The 14,817-nt window shown below is 48.4% G+C and overlaps 4 protein-coding genes across 4 annotated transcripts; 2 read left to right on the top strand and 2 right to left on the bottom strand.

The window, feature by feature from the left end:
- Nucleotides 1-95: 95 nt before the first annotated feature.
- Nucleotides 96-509, bottom strand: N7446_010491 (uncharacterized protein; the record flags this gene model as incomplete). Its single annotated transcript, XM_058519234.1, has 1 exon — nucleotides 96-509. One exon carries the CDS (start codon nucleotides 507-509, stop codon nucleotides 96-98), a length of 414 nt encoding a protein of 137 aa, XP_058368072.1.
- A 2,556-nt stretch (nucleotides 510-3,065) lies between these two features.
- N7446_010490 (O-methyltransferase) lies at nucleotides 3,066-3,911 on the top strand (the record flags this gene model as incomplete). The annotated part of the gene is made up of 1 exon (XM_058519233.1): nucleotides 3,066-3,911. The coding sequence occupies one exon, from the start codon at nucleotides 3,066-3,068 to the stop codon at nucleotides 3,909-3,911; it is 846 nt and encodes a 281-aa protein (XP_058368071.1).
- Nucleotides 3,912-4,624: 713 nt separating this feature from the next.
- On the bottom strand, nucleotides 4,625-5,446 carry N7446_010489 (uncharacterized protein; the record flags this gene model as incomplete). The annotated part of the gene is made up of 1 exon (XM_058519232.1): nucleotides 4,625-5,446. The coding sequence occupies one exon, from the start codon at nucleotides 5,444-5,446 to the stop codon at nucleotides 4,625-4,627; it is 822 nt and encodes a 273-aa protein (XP_058368070.1).
- A 1,959-nt stretch (nucleotides 5,447-7,405) lies between these two features.
- Nucleotides 7,406-8,045, top strand: N7446_010488 (uncharacterized protein; the record flags this gene model as incomplete). The annotated part of the gene is made up of 3 exons (XM_058519231.1): nucleotides 7,406-7,416; nucleotides 7,476-7,649; nucleotides 7,763-8,045. The coding sequence occupies 3 exons, from the start codon at nucleotides 7,406-7,408 to the stop codon at nucleotides 8,043-8,045; spliced, it is 468 nt and encodes a 155-aa protein (XP_058368069.1).
- Between the last annotated feature and the right edge of the window lie 6,772 nt (nucleotides 8,046-14,817).

Here is a 14,817-nt window from a genome sequence, read left to right as displayed (position 1 = left end):
CTCCCTCCTTCATGGACTAGTAACCGGTCCAGTCCGAAACCATCACACCGCATACGGCGAGGAGGGTTAGAATAAAGAGCGCGAGGAATAGGAACCTAGGAGTAGCGGGTGTTCATTAGCATAAGGAGTGAAGGAGTGAAGTTGAGTCGGGAAGGTCTACCAGAGGAGAACGGAAAGGCAATGACAGCATTTACGATGTCAAGCCAGCTCCCGCCACCGAGCTCAGCGACGACACCAGCAAAGCAAGCTAGCCAGAAGATGGAGGTGACAAAGTAAAGTACGAAGATTGAAACACCGAGAATGGTGTTGAGCTTTCGGCTCACGAAGCCCCTTCGAGTATACAACCACGGAAGGACGAGGGCGGTAACAGACACCAAAATTTTCCAGCAGGTGGTGGAGAGGACGAAAGTCAGAATATCCGGGGGCTGAAATGAACGGTCGTGTAGTTGTAGCACTGGTGGGGGTCCCAAGAGTACACCTGCTGATTGCACTCCAGCCAGTAGTAGCATAGGCAGATAGGTCTAACCACTCAAGTATGGCGAAGGCAAAGCTAGTACCCATCAGAACGTAGAGGACGATATGGAGGACAAGCGTGACTGGGAGGCAATGTGTAAGTTGAGGAGGATCGACACCACTGGGAAAGGAGAAGCTTAGGGAAAGGGGGAGGAGAGAGAGGATGAGAGAAGAAAAAGTAAAATTAACTAAAAAGGAGCTCGTGCCTTCGTTCTCCTAGTCAGATCCCTTGCGCTCGTATTCTCCGCCCACGTGCGGCTCCGGGGATAGTTATCGAGTTTCCACGAACAGTTATGCCATGTTCTACTTAATGTAACTCTCAGGCGAGCGGGCCACCCTACCCAGGAGTAGATTTTCGAACACGACGTTAACAACAAAAGCGCCATTATATGAGGCCAACACGTTAGGGACCTTTGAATACTGAGCGATAGTGCTTGCATCTTCAGTCATCTCGTTGGCTTTAACACCCGGGTTCTTGTAATATACCTGATCCTTGAAGTTATCTCGGTTTCCGAGTCTAAAAATCTCGCATAACAGACATGTCACTACACGCATAATAGCCTCGCTATAAGGCTACGCCTATGCGTTAGTACAAATCGCCGCTACTATCTAGGAATCCTGTGGCGACCTGATTTAGAATACTGGATAACACTTATTTAACACTACCCGCTCTCTCCACACTCCCCCTAACCTCGGCCCTAACTCCCTACGAAATAAAATCTTAGAGGGTGCTTAGTCCTACCTTAGATTCGCATGTATAGCTGGTGCCCGATTATGGTAGTGTCATTCAATGCAATCTATAGAAGTACTTCCACAGGGCACGCCGACAATAGACGAAGACTCTCCGGCGGTATATTGTCCACGACCGCATACTACCCAAGAGCTCTCGAAGCAGAAGCTCTATATCGGCAAAAAGTGCAACAAATCGACAGTTCGCTCGTCTGTCCCGTCCAGCGCACTATATACCAGGAATAGCGCAAAATGTTTTTCAAAATAAGGCACGCACTAGGCTGCTACATTCATAATTATACCATATTTTTGTACGTCGCCTTTGTGCTAAATTGCTCGTAGATAAATTGGTTTGCTACTGGTGGTATGGTAATTTCTATCAATAGTGGCATTCTCCGCATAATTTCACTGTCAGCCATCTAGGGGGAATTTATATTAAATCGCACAATTTTAAGTTTATGAAAACGTAAGCTCACAAGCCATCTGTTAGATAAACGCGGCGGTAGCATCCGGTAGGAGAGATTTCGGGATGATGATATGTATCTAGACACAGTGATAAAAGCTGTGATAGAAATAGTATGGTATCTAGGGTAGCAGCTGCGAAGACCACACAAGCTTTCGACCTCGGAACTTATCCTAGATTTAGCAATTTAGAGGGCTTCTAGAATGCTAAGCCATATAAAGCATCGGACAACGAGTGACGACACGCAGCTTGCCAAATCCCCAAACAATCAGGTATTTATTACAAGTGGAAAATTCCAAGAATTGGGGGATCTTAGTGTTCCACACCATCTTGAAAAAGCCTTGACTTCCAGCTATCAAAGTCTCCACTCTATCCCCACGAATCCCATCTAGCGCCTGGCCTATTTGCACATTAACCAGGCTTCCCGTATTCGCTCGGGCCAAGTCAGCTTCCTTCGGGAATGGCCACGAATGAGGACCGCCTCCCAAGGTTCGGGCACCCTATCTACCTAAGCAATAGGGAATTGGTGGCCATCCCAGATGAGGATATAATTAATGTCTCAGCTTTGTCGACAACGTTTGGCTTCTGCCTGGCCCGAAGCACTGCGCGAAAGAACGATGGCCTGCAATGGCGAATTACGGCGGCTTGCTGAGGCACGTCGGATACCGTGACCCCCATCAGCTCCGTGTTAATTTGCCAGCCACCAGTTTAGATTGGCTCCCGTCGCCATCAGGTCCAAAAGTCTCCCCTCTTTACAGGGATCTGTGAGCTCTCATCGGAACTTCTCGTTCAGACTGTCTCCGCCCATGTCTCAGCAGCGATGCGCACACCGTACATTCTGGCGGCCTCCCGCATTCATTCAGACTTTCTCCGAACTTGTTAGTCTACATTATGGGTTGTGGAGCGACGCAGAAAAAGTTCCTCGGGGCCCCTCATGTTAGTAGTGCATGTGCGGCTCGTGAGGCTGAACCTACGACAAGATACGAATGGGAATCGGCGTTTTCAGTATCTAATTCCCCAATGTACTACCCCCAAGTAACCGAAAAGCCCGACGCCGCACTGTTCATCTCTGAACATCTTATTCCCGAGGTGCTCGGGACCACATACTCCTAGGAGAGTGGAAATATATTGCCCAGGCTCGGCTGCGTGCAACTCCAATCAGTTGGGTCATGTAGAGAGGTATTACTCATCCCCTCGTGTCGCTGACTACTCAGACCCCGGTCTTGTTTGTTTTAAAAGCGGCTGTTTCACGAGTGTTCTACCCGCCCGATACGTCCCATTTGACACCATTGCTTCCTGCAACCTTAACTTCAAACGACTCTTTACTTCCCATCAAGTCTCATCGTTCCCTGCCTCAAAGATGCCGTTGTCCACGTCGCCGCCCCCACATCCCCGAGTTGGAGAGCGTTCACGTGAAGCAGGCCGAGAAATGAAGCTACTTCACTTTGTCTACGGCCAGCCAAACCTCGATGAGATCAGAGGCCATCCACAAAAAGTGCTCGACTTGATGGACGAATTCGAAAAGGACTACGACATGATGACCGTCGGCGAGCCCAAAGGCAAAATCGTGATAGAGCTAATCGACGAAGTCAAGCCCAAAACGATGATCGAACTGGGCTGCTACGTGGGCTACTCGGCCATCCTTTTCGGCGAGGCGGTTCGACGCAACGGCGGCGAGCGCTATCTCAGTCTAGAGCTGAACCCGGAGTGGGGAGCCATTGCGAACATGTTAATCGAGGTGGCCGGTCTGCGCGACTTTGTGCGGGTGCTTGTCGGTCGCAGCGATGTGTCGCTCGACAAGTTGTACCAGAGCGGGGAGGTGACCAAGATCGAGCTTATGTTTATTGACCATTATAAGCCCGCGTATACTACGGACTTGAAGCTATGCGAGCACCATGGTATGATCGTTCCTGGCTCGGTTCTCGCGGCTGACAATGTGATCCATCCGGGCAACCCGCCGTACCTGGAGTATGTTCGGAGCAGTGTTGAGCAGAAAAGGGAGGCTGCGAAGCGAGGACCCACTAAGGGCTATAACACGGAGGGTATGCGTGAGCGCGTTGTCACTTCTTTCATGCCCGAGGGTGATAAGCCTGTCTTCGAGGTTGTCGGAAATCCCAACCTAGTGTACCAGAGTGTGCTACGGCAGCCGGAGGGACAACCGGATGCCATCGAGGTCACACGGTGTGTGGGGGTGGGCGAGGCATAGAGCCATCCTGGTGGCCAGATCCTTGTAGCAAATAATTGAGTACGAGGGTCGAAGAAGCTTAGCTCGACAATTGGCGCAACTCTTTCCTAATTGGTTTAGCTCAAGGTCTGGCGGACCCGTCTTTAAAAGCTTGGCATGCGCACCACTTCGTGACTTACCTGCTGTCAAAGCAAGTTATTACAGTATGGCATTCGTACGTGAGATGGGGCTAATTGACCAAGGGGAACCAATCCCAAAAGATGAGGTGAGTTAATTGTACTAGTTGAAGAAAAGATGAAAAGAGCAGAAGATGCGAGGACACGTTAGGGAGTCCTTGCTTACGCGAGTAGGAAAAGAAGGTTGAAAGTCCCCGATTCTCGGCGCGTCGAGAATCCCCTATCAAAACATAGAAATCACGACACAAATGGAACTAAGCTATTTCGGGCGTATTTTACTACCCCACTTTGCTCGATAATGTCCTTGTCCGGAACTGTCCAAATACAAGAAAAATAAATTTTTCACTACGTCTCAGCTGCAGTTCAAAAAGAGGCCAATCAAAAACCCCCACCAAAGTATCGGGCAAAAGGTGCAAACAATGACACATAGTTCCCAGTTGTCCCGTCATTTCCCTGACATGAATCTGATTAAAATAGGATAAGATCAAAAATAGAAACAGTCATGAGTCATGGGAGTATGGTCATCACGGCGACAATGCGGCTAGTTCAACATCCATCCTAGCGCATCCACTGATACCACACATTCGTCCACCCCCTCACACCAAACCGTGAAGCCCCCGACTCGGCCCCTATCGGCGCGCCTTCCTCAAGGAACTCGTCATTCCGCATGCGACATTGCTCCCGCGGCGTCGGACACTTCTTCTCTTTGATGAACCGGTAGAACTTGCACTGAATTCCCTGGAACCCTCGCCGCTGCCGGGTGGGGAACCGGCGATTAAAGCTCTCGCGCACTTCTTTCCACCCCAGGCACAGGTCTACTCGGTGGTACCAAATGAAGTACATCTCTTCTTCTTTGTACTTCGGTCGTGGCGCTCGTCGCCGGTCGCCGTTGTCGCTGGACCTGGAGGAGACGGTGTCGTGCTGCTTGCGGGAGTGGTACGGGTCCGGCGAGGAGTGTACGGACCTGTTCGTTGGTTGATAGGACAGGAACATGCGGTTATGGTGGCGCTTTCCGCTTCCTGGATGCTGAATTTGGCTCTGGTGCTGGTTGTGCTGGTGATGATTCGAGCGTCGGCTACGGTTGCTGATACGTGTCGCGGCGGTAGGTGCTGCACCCGAACTGGTGTCGTGGTGGCCCCGGTATTGTCCATACCAATGGTGGACTAGAGAAGGTGAGGAGATTGGTGAATGTGTGTAGCCGCCGCTGTGCGGCGAGGATGAAATTATCATGTGCTGGCTGTTTGGCGAACTCGCCGTGCAGTGTTCGTCCGGTCCGGTGTCAATTAAAGGGTTCAGCAACGAGTTAATCTTCATTCGGCCTTGCCGTGCCGAGTGTAGTTGAGGTTGGTGGTGTGTGGATACTTCCGAGCATGTCTCCATGGTAGTAGTTGATGTAGTTGTATTAGCAGTTGTGGTGGTAGAAAAGCATGAGGCAGCGCTTTTTCCCTTACGGGGAAATCGGTCTTTCCTGTTGGTGCGCAAGGATTGAGATGCGGCTGAAAGGGAGGTGTGACTCCCTGCTCAGTCTTTCGAGTTATAGCTTAGGTCATCCTCGAAACTTTAGGAGTGAAGCAGTATAGTGACACCCTTATCTTGTTCTTCGGTGCGTGCAGTTGAGCGAGCCAAGGAAAGAAATCGAACGGTATACCGGTGTGGATGATGTTATATGTGCTATCCACCTCTTAGTGGAATATAGTGTGGATTATAGTGTATGACGACGAAAATGTGGTAAATGACGAGGTGGTGTATATTTGGATGAGATTGAAGACTGGCGACTAGCGATGTATTAGGTTGCCAGGCGGAGGAGTGAAGTATAGGATGTCGCTCCTAGGGTCAGCAGTAACAAGTAAGAAGGCAAGCAGAATTTGTCGATCGGAAAAATTATTATTATGGCTGACAACTAGAACGTGGCTTTAATTGAGGAAAAGGACAGCATTCCAAATAAATACGAATGAATCCGACCGTTTCATGAAATGCCGAGACATGGGGCGATAACGTATTATTCCGAGTGACCCACGGTGTTTTGTATAGTTGCTTGGTATCCTTGGCATTACGGTGGTTCGTAACGCCGTGTATCTTAGCCATCTTATGGATACTTCTACCTGGCTCATGATATTCGTTCTTTCTTCAATCAACTTTTACATCAGAAGATTGGTTCCGCTTGCCCTCATCTAGCCAGCGGCCGGGTCTCATTATATTCACGTACGTACGCTCAGGGCGGAGGCTATTGCTGAGGCCAATTCAATGCGCGCGATCCAATCCAGAATCTCACAAGTCTCCAAATTGTCTTGAAAGTTTTCGAAATGCCCCGAGCAAACTTCTCTTCCTCCTGTTCCATGGACTCCACGTCTTGGACATGCCCATCCACCTTTGGACACATCGGGCCCCGTTTCCCAACCGTGTATCCCGCGCCTATTCAAGGTTTCGAACACGAGCGTTAAAACTAGTGACACTGAGCTAATTCTTTCTGAGTGTTGGCCAATGGGGCTGAATAAGAAAAGTAAGGCTCAAGCAGCCTTTGCACATGCAGCTGACGGGGAAAAAGTGGAAGAGATGGAGATGGAGACGGAGATGGAGATGGAGATGAAGCCCAAGACTGTCCTCGATTTCACATCTCTGACAGACATTAAGCTCCCTTTGCTCTCCCCATGTACCGTTTGGGGAAAAGGATTCTGCATGCATTACTCTTTCGTTTCCGCAGGAATGGAATGTTCCTTTCGGTCTTTTCCTGCCAAAATTGGGTTAGACTCTTGGTTTGCCCGCGGTCGTCCCGTTTAGTAAGCCGGTCACTTCGCCAGCTGATAATTTGACCCGTTCAACACAAGTTCTGCGGACCAGTGGCCAACTGCACTGTGGCCACGGCCTTAGGAACGGTGACCCCAATGTAACGTAATCCACGGCCAAACGGGTCACACGGTCAAACAAGTCACCCTGTTACTTGCCAGGAAGCGTATCAAGGAGATAACTTGTGCATTTGGACGAGACTGAAGTTAGAGAGAAGGAGGAAAGGAAGGCAAGCCAGAAAGAGAGAGATCTAAGCACACAAGCCCCTTCCAAAGCAAGCAAATGTCGCGATCCGTACTGTATCTGGCCAATTGGAGATGTAAATGGCTCTGTATCCATTACCCCTATTTCTCACTATTTATGAGTCCATTCTAGTTACACAAACTATGTCGACGGATCATCCATAGACCCGGTTTCGTGCAGTATTCGTAAGGTAATTGCGACATCTCATGGATGGCAACGCCTGAGGTTATTCCCATATCCTCCTGTCTCCTTCATCGTCACAACGTCATATCCGTCACAGAGTAAGCCATTAGTCAGATCGCGACGCCAATAATGCTCAATTCGTAGTTCCTGGTGAACCCCTATGTACATTAATATACCAATAAGACCTTAATCTCACTAGCATAAGTGGGAGTCTACGGTCGTGTATTCTCCACGAAGAAGGCGAAATTTTGATACGAAATGTGATTGCCAAGCTCAAGGGATACATGGATAACGAGTTGACAGACCACGATCTCTACGGGAAAGGCTGGGTCCACACTGGCGACTACGGATATCTCGATGAAGACTGCAACGTGTACATTGCTTGCCCCCCCATATTAAGGAGGTTAAGGAGGGAGAGGGATACGGGAGTCATGTTCCTGCTGTAGAGATTGAGTCCGTGTTCTTTGACCACCCGTTATTATCTAGCGTTGTCGTGGTCGGGGTGCGCAACACAGAACTGCAGGTCGATGAGCCGATGGCGTCTGTGGTTTTGAAGGAGCCTGTCCACGGCAAGACGGTGCAGATAATCAAGGAGATTGAGCATGCTAAATCGAAGCTAACGGGGTTGAGACGATTGACCGGAGCAATGTATTTCGTCCCGAAGTATCCCACGACGGGATTCAAGATCAACCAGAGGGAGCTGAAGAGTATGGTTCCTAGCCTTAGAGCTTTGGACGCGATGAGGGCGACAATCGTGCAATGTAGCTGATCTTACTTTTCTTTGCGTTATCGTCTACTTACGTGCTCTTGCCGGAGGTGGTCCTAGCCACACTGAGGAGGCAGGTAGAGGATTTGAACCTAAATTCACTATCTAGGTGTCAAACATGGTGGTGGCTTCAAGAGACATTTCTATCCCACGGGGGTGCTGGAGTCAGCCTTGACTCCAGGTTGGGGTCTCGGCTTCACTATGGGAGTGAAAAATCTGGGTCCGATCTGACTCCTGAGGTCTAATAAAGTCTGATCGTCTCAAATTTTAGCACGGTGAAGGAAACAAGGAGAGAGTGCGAGAGAACGAGAGACGATCTAAATATAGGTAGGATGCCAGCGGCAGCTGGCATCAACATGACGAACATGTGACTCGCAACACCTGACAGGTATGTGGCTTTCACCCAAATGGCTGGACAGATGACGCTACAGACCTTCGAGATAATGAAAGCGGCCCCTGTATCCCACAACGCTGTATTGGGATTATCGTCGCAGAAATTGCTATAGTATGCGGTCTAACCGTGATTGGAGCGTCCTTCCTGACTACAGATGAGACACGTGAATTCTTGAAAATCCTGCCAAGAGGTCGTCCCACATCCACTGTCAGCGTCTTATCAAACGACCCGATGCCGCTCATGTTCGGTATGCTTATACTGCAGGACTCGGCAGCGGGATCCTTCGCAGAGAGCTCAATTTCAGGCGTGAGAGGAGGCTCTGCGTCAGATAGGTCTTTGAACCAACCCGGAGTATGGTGTGGACCATGCCTAGAAGAAGCATGCATCGAAACATTCCATGAATGGCCAGACCATGTCTTGGGGGTTGACCCAATTAGCTGGAACTTGAGTATAATTGGCTGGAAAGACAATCAAAGAATAGTGATTAGTGATAAGCACAGTACTACTGGTCTCTTTCTTGATGAGTAGACAATGGGCTAATTGTCATTGAAGGAGCTTCTACCGGCCGCCGTCTCTATCGACGAGGGTGCTGCTATGAATTGTCGATGCATCGGTCGATGACCTGATTTGCGAGGGTCCCTCGGGACGATTACGAAGGCCTCGAACGGGTCACAAAATATACGCCAAAGGACATAACACATGGGAAAAGCATGTGTAAAGCATAGATGGGCAGCATTTGCTACTTGTCTTCTTTGTTATCCGTGACCTATATGACGCCTGCTTTCTGTTCTTGCTCTTGTTCTCTCCTAGATATATGGAACGTGTGCTTTTGCCTCCTTCAAACCCATCCGTCTTCTTTTTACCCGACTCGCACTCGGACCCAGCAGCCGAATTTGTAGTACCAGTGAAACTACTGTCCCCATAGAAAGAAGACAGGAAGGCCCTTAGCTTACACACGGTCTAGGATCGTATTCTTTGAATACGGCTAGGCGGTAGTGTGCCGATGACACAGACAGTTCAACTATTGGACGGAACTTGTTAAGGCCCACGGGCCTCGTTAAGGCTCGGCCAGGGGCAAGCCTCAGAACGGCTGTTTTTCGAAACACGGGCATCCTCTTGGGAAACACACGGGAAATCTGGAAAGCGTTGGTATTTGACTAGCAGCAATTGACAGACATTGTTGAAGCTTGCTGAACCCTCCTGGATTCCGATGGAGTATTCATGATCTGGCCATCAATGTCTGCCTCCTGGTGCGGAGCAGTGGTGGTCCCAACGGTTCGCGGCCTCGGTGCAGGTAATAGGTGCCTTGACTTCTTGCGAACAGCGCTGGTTGATCACTGTGTTGATTACAAATTCTGTCCCAGTTTCCCGGTGAAAAGAGTTGCAGTGGCAGTAAGGCACAACAAGAGGATGTGAGAGACACGACTTCATGCACAGCTCCCGTCCAGTCGGAAAACCAAGTTCAAAACCGATTAATCCATCATTCACTCTGGAGAGCCTATTTGCGCACTTTATCACGGGTTTTCTATGGATATGAAGGCAGTGCGAGAGCTATGTGGCCAGTCATGCGCAACCGTGATGCTATGACCTCATCCTGGTGGCGCGGGGGGCTGATTCTGTTGGAGTGAACACGGTCCTGTCAGGAACTAGACATTGTTGCTTCATTAGCTACATTCCCTAAAAAAAGTCTACTCGCTAAACATGTTGTAACTGTACTCGTGATGAATTTGAATTTTGCAGACCAGTCAGTACCTTTACGCTTATTGGATTAAGAAACTGCTGATTGAGCTTGTCTGCAGATCTCCTGATTATCAATATCTATTATAAAGATTTGCCGTAACTTGCAAGTGTTCTCCTGACATCCGTATGGTGTGGGTAACACCTTTTTGCTCGAAGGCATGCTTTATAAGAGGAAGGAACCTCTCCATGAGGCCCTCTTGATATGGTAATACCTGAAGATGAGTTTCCCATGTCCCGTTCATGTCCAAGTGTCCCGGTGGTCCTAGGAACTCAGACCACTTAGTTGACAGCACGTCGAGCCCGCAAACTTGAAGCCTGAAGTGCTTTAGACCTCCCATGTCTTTAATTATGCGGCAAGTGTCCTTCCATACGATTTGGTCTGCGGCTTTATAATAAGAAATAACGCCCGCTTTGCTGTCTTGTACTCTTCCACTGGGTGGCCTCCACCGAATCTCAATCTGACGGATGTTGTCCCATCGATGCCGCAAGATTGTTGACTGAAGGTAACTCAAAGTCCAGGCATTGCTGAACTCGAATGTGTTCCGGCCGTATAAGACATCGATGGTCTCCCGGTACCTAGGCGAATATCAGTCATTGTCCAAGACAGAATTTCCAATCTCAAGAGCCAGAAGAAACGAAGCGCGACGGACATTTGTCTGCAGACCATAGGGAGAGCTATAAGGCTCCCAGTGACTTGAGCTATATCTCCTTTCACGGGCTGCGCAACCTTTTCATTGCAAATGACGCAAGAATCTAATTGTGGGCATACAATGTGTCCCAGCCGACGCTTATGCCGCTGAATAATATGAAGACGTAATCCACCTAGTGCTGCCTCCCAGACCAACTGCCTGACCCCTCGGGGCAGCCTGGTTAAAAGGAATGATTCCGAGGGACAGGATGACTGGGATAGAGATTCGGTCATGTTTCTCTTTCGCTTCTGGGGGCGTATAGGTGGAGGTGAGATTGTACGTCGCCGCCGGCGTGGCAGACGCCTTGGGTGGTTTTCTTTAGACTTAGTAAAATTGAAGGCCATGATCTTCGGTTCACCCTTACCTTCATAGTCTCTGGACAGGTGAGGATAGTCGCGTAGGGCTTGATATTCACTCATTTGTTTGTCTCTCCTCAACATCGTATCATAATATTAGGAAGGGAAATTGTTGTGGTCATCCTTGGCCAGGAGTAAGCGTATGTATAGCTTGTTCGTACAGTGGGGTTAGATATGATCTGACCAGTCAGATGGGAGTCACAAGCGAACGGAGAGCCAACCTGCCAATTTATAGTTTTGTACTATCCTCTTTGCCAGAACTCGCTAGTTATTACCAGTTTCAGCACTGCGTTCGTAATCTATTCCCCGCCCCCAACCCCAATGTATGTGGCAGGAAGGGGAATTCAAGGCCTTGAATAACGCTGCCCTGTCAATTAACTACAATTAACAGAGAGCTCCAACCTAGCATTATTGTGGACTGCATTCCAGAAGATGTCTTTCATATCAACAAGCTCTGTTAACCAACGACCGACCGAGTCGCTTTTGTTTACCCTTTCTGAAGCAAGGATTCGGAGTGGCGATAACGGCGTAGATGCCTCACATCAATTTGTCAAAGCACTCATCGCATCCACAGCGATCACCGAGTGATTAGCGACCGAAAGATAGGGGAGTAAACAAGGCAACCAGGGATGTGTTGTTAGAGCCGACTACGGAGTAGAAGTGCTCGAAACATGGAGTGGTAACTTACCCGCCTAGACAGGGGTTATACTGAGTGACCCACTTTCCTTGGTGTTTCGTACAGTAATTTGATATTCTTGGCATCATTGTTGTGGTACTGTAGCAGCGTGTAACGTATTTCACATGCGAGCGGCACGCACAAGCGAGCAGCGCAGTCCGAAACACGTAGTAAATGCGATATATTTTGCACTTATATTTCAAACAACCTTTTCATCAGAAGATTGGTTTCCGCTTGACCTCGTCCTCCTGTCCAACCGTGCTTGGGTACCTTTCCGTGGGGACTGTTTTATTTTGCTTTTTATGTGACAGTTGTATTCGTGGAGGGCAGAAATGCTCTTTCAGGGGTTATTACATCTCTTTCAAGCTGCCTACTTGACATAGTCCTCTCATCTAAATCCTCCTCTCTCAACACCCTGTCATCGGGTCCCACTTGCCGATCGTCTGGGAAAAGCCACGGTCTCTCAGGTCGCCAGAAACAAGAACCAATCCATCGAATCCCTTGTCAATCTGGAAATCAAAGATAGAGAGACCTGAGACGCAAGCCGCAATTCGCGCGATGTTTTGCTATATAGCTTTTCATTGCAGGGCATGCGTTGGCCCGATCTCATATCAGCGGATCTATCCAACACACTAAACTTGGGATTTGTGGGCGCTGGAGATAAGGAATTGGTCCCATCTCCGCTATCTGTATTGCGCGTGATAACTGGAATATGTTCCAGCTTTGAGAAGTTGGCGATAAGAAATCTCGTGCATCCCACGAAACAATCCCTGGAAGCCTTCCTTGATAAGACGTATTAGCACTGTGCTTCAATTTCAAGGATATCAAAAGGCCGTATTATCCTCATTTCAAAAATTACTGAAAATTACACTGCTATGAGCTATAAATATATATCTCTCAATCACGAAGTCATAGAAGTTCTCCAATCTCCATAAAGAGGCTAGATATCACCTGAAAAACATTCTGATAAGAAGAAAAATACTCATAGGCCATGGTTGTTGAAATATAAAGCTGTAATTTATCGCATTTACTATGGTGTTTTGGGGTGGCCACTCGCTTGGGGTGGCCACTCGCATGTGAAATACGTTACGTTATTTGGGTCCACTCTAGTTACATAAGCTATGTCGATGGGAGGGAACTGATAGGGACACCTCAACTTTCACTGCGGACACCTCATCTGCTTATATAATCGTTGTCTCGTGCAAATGCCACACATTCCATCTCCCTTGGTCAAAACAAATTTCCCGGTTTATTTCAATCTCCCAGTAGAAACTTAGGAGACCATGGAACCCCCTAAAGAAGACATCTTCAACAGCCGCGAGGGGTTGCTCATCTCTGTTCGTCAACATGCTATCCGGCATGGCTATGTTATCACTATACATCGCTCAACAGCCAACAGACAAGTCATTCTAGGCTGTGATCGAGGGGGACAACACAGGGATCGATTGACAGCTCCAGACGGAGCAAAGCAGCGATTTACCACCACAAGGAGAATTAATTGTCCGTTCAAGCTCTACGGAAAGAGGCTCCCAAATAACAGATGGGAGTTACAAATTCGATGTCCCACTCACAACCATGAGGCTGACGATCTTATGGGTCATCCACAAGCCCGCCAGCTTACAAGTGACCAATTACAAGACCTCAGCCAAATGGTGGAGATCGGAACACAACCGAGAGACATTTTGGCTCTTCTTCGTGAGAAAGAACCTTCAATTCCATTGATATCTCGCGATATCTACAACAAGCGGCAGACGATCCGCCGGGAAAAGCTAGGCGGGAAATCACCTCTTGAATATCTTCATGACCTGTTGGTTCAAGAGGAATGGAGATTCGGGTTCAAGCAAGACTCTGAAGGCCATGCAATGTTTCTAATATTTGCGCATAGAGAGTCGATTGAGTTCGCCAACAGATACAACAGGGTCTTCGTCTTAGATTGTACGTATAAGACAAATCGATATCAAATGCCTCTTCTTCACATTGTTGGAGTATCACCATCGAATGCTACCTTCAGCGTTGCATTGTGCTTTATGCACAACGAGACCACTGAGAGCTATGTGTGGGCTTTACAAACTTTCTTCTCGTTTCTCCAGCGCTCTGAACATCTTCCAGTTCTTTGTACCGATCGAGATCTCGCGTTAGTAAATGCTATCGAGAAAGTCTGCCCTTTGAATCCGCACCTACTTTGCATTTGGCATATCAATAAGAACGTGACTGCAAGAGCTAAAGGTCAATTTGCCACTTCGGAAGGGTTTGATGAATTCTACGGTCTTTGGATGAAGCTTGTCCACTCCCCGACAGAAGATGAATATAATAAACGACTTGCTGATCTTGAGTCTATAAGTGCGCGAAAAATCAGTCTGTTATTCACTATGTGAAGGGGGTGTGGCTTATTCATAAACAAAAATTTGTCGTCGCCTGGACTAGGCAACATCTGCATCTTGGAAACGCTGCAACTTCACGTGTTGAAGGCTCACATGCCTTTATCAAAAAGCATATCGGATCCTCATCTGGCAGCATGCTGATTGTCTTTGAACAAGTGAAGCGAGCCCTCCAAACTCAAATTGACATTCTCAAGTTGGACGTTGCGCGTGACCGTTTAGAGAATCCTCTTGTCGCATCACGCCCGATTTATTCAAAGGTCACCACACAAATTACTCGACATGCTATTAAGCTTATTGAGCAACAGTTACAGAAAGCTAGGTACGCCACAGAGCGTTCACCTCTACCAGCATGCAACAATGTCTGGACTGTCACAATGGGCTTGCCTTGTGCTCATCGATTGACCGTTCTTCTTCAATGCAGTATTTCGATTGAACTTCAGGAGGTCCATTCATTCTGGTATACGAATGCTAGGCATGGCTCTACATGTCTACCCCTTTTGGAACCTCGACTGCCAAACCCACTATTCAAGTCTCAGAAA

The sequence above is a fragment of the Penicillium canescens genome (assembly GCF_028828765.1).
Source record: "Penicillium canescens strain IBT 15451 chromosome Unknown utg000007l_segment0_segment0, whole genome shotgun sequence".
Classification (NCBI taxonomy): Eukaryota; Fungi; Ascomycota; class Eurotiomycetes; order Eurotiales; family Aspergillaceae; genus Penicillium; species Penicillium canescens.
This window is presented reverse-complemented; position numbering and strand designations above follow the sequence as displayed.